The sequence below is a fragment of the Pinus tabuliformis genome, chromosome Q (genome assembly GCF_031772625.1).
Source record: "Pinus tabuliformis cultivar Carrire ecotype Pingquan chromosome Q, CPIR1, whole genome shotgun sequence".
Classification (NCBI taxonomy): domain Eukaryota; kingdom Viridiplantae; phylum Streptophyta; class Pinopsida; order Pinales; family Pinaceae; genus Pinus; species Pinus tabuliformis.
The window spans coordinates 891237943-891244592 of record NC_142296.1 but is presented as its reverse complement, the minus strand read 5'-3'; the positions used below and the strand labels follow the sequence as shown (position 1 = coordinate 891244592).

The following is a 6650-nucleotide window of genomic DNA, read 5'->3' as shown; positions in this document are numbered from 1 at the left end:
ATAGAACTACCCCGGGACCCTCAAATTACACAGACCACTCCACTCAGCTTCTCTGTTCTCCTTTTTGTCTGCATTTCGATCCCATTACACAGACCACTCCACTCAGCTTCTCTGTTCTCCTTTTTGTCTGCATTTCGATCCCATTACACAGACCACTCCACTCAGCTTCTCTGTTCTCCTTTTTGTCTGCATTTCGATCCCATTACACAGACCACTCCACTCAGCTTCTGAAGGCCCCCACACATTACAGCCCCGAAGTGGCCAACGCCGTGTAGTTTGAATGTAAGGTATGATTGATTGAATGGCTAGCCATTTTTATTCCAACTAAAGACTTTGAATCAATCCGATGAGACTTGGTCTTCTTATATTGCGTGCTGCCTACGATGCAAGATGTTGAACCTTGTTCACAAGTCATTCACCAATTATGTTTGGCTTGTGTTATGGAACGCACGCACTTCTGCAGGCAAACAAATATAGAAACGCAGGGGTTTCACACGCACTTCTGCAGGCAAACAAATATAGAAACGCAGGGGTTTCACACGCACTTCTGCAGGCAAACAAATATAGAAACGCAGGGGTTTCACACGCACTTCTGCAGGCAAACAAATATAGAAACGCAGGCTACGTTACAGGTCGATTCCAAAGGGTTTAGAGGATGAAAACTCATTTTGCGCCGAAGAGTCAAAGTTGCTCTGACTGGGTGAACTCGATCAGTTGCTTCAGGATCAACTTGGTCAGCGATTATTTACGGCTATGCAACTAGTGGGGATCCTTGTAGTGTGTTCTAATTGATTCCAAGTATCGGCAAAGCTCATCCATACCAATAGGGTAATACGTGGTACCCGATTCATTCAGTAAGCGGTGTTATGGAACGCTGGTGAATGCTATGTTGTATGAAGCCCGTACACTGATGCTCTCTCTACTCTATGTGAGTTACCCTTCCATCCGTCCGATGCAGTAAGTCTAAGAAAAGCACCTACACCTCATTTTTTTGAAACACGCAGGCAAACAAATATAGAACTACCCCGGGACCCTCAAATTACACAGACCACTCCACTCAGCTTCTCTGTTCTCCTTTTTGTCTGCATTTCGATCCCATTACACAGACCACTCCACTCAGCTTCTTTGTTCTCATTTTTGTCTGCATTTCGATCCCATTACACAGACCACTCCACTCAGCTTCTTTGTTCTCATTTTTGTCTGCATTTCGATCCCATTACACAGACCACTCCACTCAGCTTCTCTGTTCTCCTTTTTGTCTGCATTTCGATCCCATTACACAGACCACTCCACTCAGCTTCTCTGTTCTCCTTTTTGTCTGCATTTCGATCCCATTACACAGACCACTCCACTCAGCTTCTGAAGGCCCCCACACATTACAGCCCCGAAGTGGCCAACGCCGTGTAGTTTGAATGTAAGGTATGATTGATTGAATGGCTGGCCATCTTTATTCCAACTAAAGACTTTGAATCAATCCGATGAGACTTGGTCTTCTTATATTGCGTGCTGCCTACGATGCAAGATGTTGAACCTTGTTCACAAGTCATTCACCAATTATGTTTGGCTTGTGTTATGGAACGCACGCACTTCTGCAGGCAAACAAATATAGAAACGCAGGGGTTTCACACGCACTTCTGCAGGCAAACAAATATAGAAACGCAGGGGTTTCACACGCACTTCTGCAGGCAAACAAATATAGAAATGCAGGCTACGTTACAGGTCGATTCCAAAGGGTTTAGAGGATGAAAACTCATTTTGCGCCGAAGAGTCAAAGTTGCTCTGACTGGGTGAACTCGATCAGTTGCTTCAGGATCAACTTGGTCAGCGATTATTTATGGCTATGCAACTAGTGGGGATCCTTGCAGTGTGTTCTAATTGATTCCAAGTATCGGCAAAGCTCAGCCATACCAATAGGGTAATACGTGGTACCCGATTCATTCAGTAAGTGGTGTTATGGAACGCTGGTGAATGTTATGCTGTATGAAGCCCGTACACTGATGCTCTCTCTACTCTATGTGAGTTACCCTTCCATCCGTTCGATGCAGTAAGTCTAAGAAAAGCACCTGCACCTCATATTTTTGAAACACGCAGGCAAACAAATATAGAACTACCCCGGGACCCTCAAATTACACAGACCACTCCACTCAGCTTCTCTGTTCTCCTTTTTGTCTACATTTCGATCCCATTACACAGACCACTCCACTCAACTTCTCTGTTCTCCTTTTTGTCTGCATTTCGATCCCATTACACAGACCACTCCACTCAGCTTCTCTGTTCTCCTTTTTGTCTGCATTTTGATCCCATTACACAGACCACTCCACTCAGCTTCTCTGTTCTCCTTTTTGTCTGCATTTCGATCCCATTACACAGACCACTCCACTCAGCTTCTGAAGGCCCCCACACATTACAGCCCCGAAGTGGCCAACGCCGTGTAGTTTGAATGTAAGGTATGATTGATTGAATGGCTGGCCATCTTTATTCCAACTAAAGACTTTGAATCAATCCGATGAGACTTGGTCTTCTTATATTGCGTGCTGCCTACGATGCAAGATGTTGAACCTTGTTCACAAGTCATTCACCAATTATGTTTGGCTTGTGTTATGGAACGCACGCACTTCTGCAGGCAAACAAATATAGAAACGCAGGGGTTTCACACGCACTTCTGCAGGCAAACAAATATAGAAACGCAGGGGTTTCACACGCACTTCTGCAGGCAAACAAATATAGAAACGCAGGGGTTTCACACGCACTTCTGCAGGCAAACAAATATAGAAACGCAGGGGTTTCACACGCACTTCTGCAGGCAAACAAATATAGAAACGCAGGGGTTTCACACGCACTTCTGCAGGCAAACAAATATAGAAACGCATGCTACGTTACAGGTCGATTCCAAAGGGTTTAGAGGATGAAAACTCATTTTGCGCCGAAGAGTCAAAGTTGCTCTGACTGGGTGAACTCGATCAGTTGCTTCAGGATCAACTTGGTCAGCGATTATTTACGGCTATGCAACTTGTGGGGATCCTTGCAGTGTGTTCTAATTGATTCCAAGTATCGGCAAAGCTCAGCCATACCAATAGGGTAATACGTGGTACCCGATTCATTCAGTAAGCGGTGTTATGGAACGCTGGTGAATGCTATGATGTATGAAGCCCGTACACTGATGCTCTCTCTACTCTATGTGAGTTACCCTTCCATCCGTCCGATGCAGTAAGTCTAAGAAAAGCACCTGCACCTCATATTTTTGAAACACGCAGGCAAACAAATATAGAACTACCCTGGGACCCTCAAATTACACAGACCACTCCACTCAGCTTCTTTGTTCTCCTTTTTGTCTGCATTTCGATCCCATTACACAGACCACTCCACTCAGCTTCTTTGTTCTCCTTTTTGTCTGCATTTCGATCCCATTACACAGACCACTCCACTCAGCTTCTCTGTTCTCCTTTTTGTCTGCATTTCGATCCCATTACACAGACCACTCCACTCAGCTTCTCTGTTCTCCTTTTTGTCTGCATTTCGATCCCATTACACAGACCACTCCACTCAGCTTCTCTGTTCTCCTTTTTGTCTGCATTTCGATCCCATTACACAGACCACTCCACTCAGCTTCTATGTTCTCCTTTTTGTCTGCATTTCGATCCCATTACACAGACCACTCCACTCAGCTTCTATGTTCTCCTTTTTGTCTGCATTTCGATCCCATTACACAGACCACTCCACTCAGCTTCTCTGTTCTCCTTTTTGTCTGCATTTCGATCCCATTACACAGACCACTCCACTCAGCTTCTCTGTTCTCCTTTTTGTCTGCATTTCGATCCCATTACACAGACCACTCCACTCAGCTTCTCTGTTCTCCTTTTTGTCTGCATTTCGATCCCATTACACAGACCACTCCACTCAGCTTCTCTGTTCTCCTTTTTGTCTGCATTTCGATCCCATTACACAGACCACTCCACTCAGCTTCTCTGTTCTCCTTTTTGTCTGCATTTCGATCCCTTTGCCCTGCTGCGGAAATGTTCAAAAACAGGTTACGAGAGTACGCCCAGAAGAATTCTTTGCCTTTGCCAGTTTACACCACCGTAAATGAAGGCCAAGACCATCTTCCTGAGTTCAAATGCAGTGTGACAGTGAACGGCGCACGATATGATTCGCCCTCGGGATTTAAATATAAGAAGGAAGCAGAGAACGCCGCCGCTCAGGTAGCGGTTGAAGATTTGCATATCCAGTTTAAAGTAAGATTTGCATATGCGATTTCCTTCTATTGTATAACGAATATGTCTTAAATCAAACACTCGAGACCTTTGTCAATCATCTGGTAAAGAGTTTGTTCATTAGTTACCAAACCTAATGAGTTTGAATATGTTGGAGGATTGTAAATCTGTTTGTCTTATTTTTTATGACCAAGCAGGAGACAAAACTACTCAAGAACGTGCTCAACGAGTTTGCTGTAAAAAAGAACATTCCACTTCCTACGTATCAATTTACAAAGGAAGGAATTGCACACTCCCCAACTTTTACGGCAACTGTAGAAATTAACGGGGAGTCGTACACCGGAGCTCCTTCAAACAATAAGGAGGAGGCCGCAAGAAACGCTGCATATGAAGCAATCCGATCAATTCGCACCCAAGATTGTGAGTTGCTGTAGATAGAAAACAAATTATTTGCATTCTCCTTAGTTATCCCTATGTAATTTGTAACATTGTTAGTTTCCTTCTCTCCATTGTGCTATTTAGATTTGTTGATGCCACTGATCCATTAGATTCTCTTTTCAGGCAATTCTTTTCCACAGATTGAACTTCATGATGAAACCAAACAAAAGGATGTTCCTACTGTTCCAGAAAAGATAAATGTGGAGAACCCATGTGAAGTTGGAGGGGCTTCAGAAGTTTGATTGTTGCTGTTAACGAATATGTCTTAAACAATGTTTATGTTTCTGTTATAAATTCTGAACATTTTCCTCTGCCATTTTGTGGAAGTATGGATATGGCTTGTTTTATATTTTCCTCTGCCATTTTGTGGAAGTATGGATATGGCTTGTTTTATATTATACTGCGCAGATTTAAATTCTTATCCTCATTTATTCATGAATTAAAATCTGAAAAATGTTGAAAAATTAAATAGAGAAATCATATTTGTAGTGTTTTGGTTGTATAACTTCTACTAACTCATCTCTCACTAGGCGGACAACAATAATGATGGGTAATAGACTTATTTCAAGTGTGTGAATGCTTTTTTTGGAATTGAAAAATTCTTTTAGAGTAGCTTTGGGTAGAGTCTTGTTTTCAGATTGTAGATAAGAGGGAAACTTACAACTAATGGTTCAGGGATATATGACTTTCAAATGGCATTGATTCTTTGTATATATCTATGTACTTAATTAAGTTTTACAATTTATACATTTAAATTTTTTAATGATGTTTTTGTGTTTCTGTTTGCACTGTTTGAATTGAATGGATTTTGTATTTACCAATTTTCGATGTGTTTATGAAGAATTGGCAAATTTGAGTATTTTTCAAAAAGAATAAACAGTGTGATCTCACCACAAATATCCTTTCCTTGTTTGGCAGATGTGGACAAATATTTCTTATTTCTTTGTTGAACTCAAGCTTTCTATTTTTTCAAGGGAATGAATAAGTTTTCTATTTTTTCAAAGGAATATAAAGATTGCAATTGTGCTACAGATTTTTCTAACAGAACTTGAAATGTCTTTTCCTTGTTTGGCAGATGTGGACAAATATTTTTTATTTCTTTGTTGAACTTAAGTTTTCTATTTTTTCAAGGGAATGAATAAGTTTTCTATTTTTTCAAAGGAATATAAAGATTGCAATTTTGCTACAGATTTTTCTAACAGAATTTGAATGAGTCTTTTCTAAAAAGAATGAAATGATTGTGATCTTTTTTATGAAAAATAAAGTTCTATGATTATGATTTTTTTCGTGGTTGTGTAGGGCACATCTTCAAGCACATAATGTTTCATTGAATATATTTTTTTAATTTATATATATATATATATATATATAATTATTTTTATTGCAATAAATGTTGGCTTGTTGGTTCAATAAAAAGTTGTTGTTATTACTCTGTGTTTATATTTATGTAATGTTTCTGAACAATAGATGGGAGCAGGGACAAGAAGCAAAATAGCTTAAGAATATTTGATTTAAAAAATTAGATAAAAAATAAGTTTAAATGTATAATATATAATTAACATATAAATGTATAATATATGAATAACAGGATGATTGCATTAATTAGTATCCTTAGCATTTTATACTTGTCAAGGCGATATTTGATGTAATGTAACTTCTCATAATTATATCAACATCTTAATTTTTTTTGTATAGGCATATATATTATAAATTATGTGTCTTTATTTTTTGTTTTTTAATACTACATAAAATATCATTCTTTTTTGGAAATGTTTTGTCCTCTAACAATCTTGGGTGATTTTGTTTTTCATTTTGGAGTCATTTTGATTATGGGCTTGTGCTTGAATACTTTCATTTGAATTTCATAAATTGTTTTGGGAAATTTGTGGCATAGGTTTTTATTTGCATTATCATTTTGTTTCTAACACCATGTCAATCTGATCAAGTGGTAGAGCACAACATTTAGTTTGTAATTCTAGGCTTCATATTTATATGTAAACT

The 6650-nt window shown here is 39.4% G+C and overlaps 1 protein-coding gene across 1 annotated transcript; it reads left to right on the top strand.

Annotated features, from left to right (window-relative positions):
* Nucleotides 1-4013: 4013 nt before the first annotated feature.
* Nucleotides 4014-4891, top strand: LOC149222332 (double-stranded RNA-binding protein 6-like). Its single transcript, XM_089387571.1, has 3 exons — nt 4014-4232; nt 4409-4631; nt 4773-4891. The coding sequence occupies exons 1-3, from the start codon at nt 4014-4016 to the stop codon at nt 4889-4891; spliced, it is 561 nt and encodes a 186-aa protein (XP_089243697.1).
* The last annotated feature ends 1759 nt before the right edge of the window (nt 4892-6650 follow it).

What these genes read in the sequence shown, in the direction of transcription:
- LOC149222332 (XM_089387571.1), top strand. Translation starts at nt 4,014, where the DNA reads ATGTTCAAAAACAGGTTACGAGAGTACGCCCAGAAGAATTCTTTGCCT. An exon ending in ATTTGCATATCCAGTTTAAA is followed by an intron (nt 4,233 to 4,408) that starts GTAAGATTTGCA and finishes ATGACCAAGCAG; the next exon opens with GAGACAAAACTACTCAAGAA. An exon ending in ATCAATTCGCACCCAAGATT is followed by an intron (nt 4,632 to 4,772) that starts GTGAGTTGCTGT and finishes TTCTCTTTTCAG; the next exon opens with GCAATTCTTTTCCACAGATT.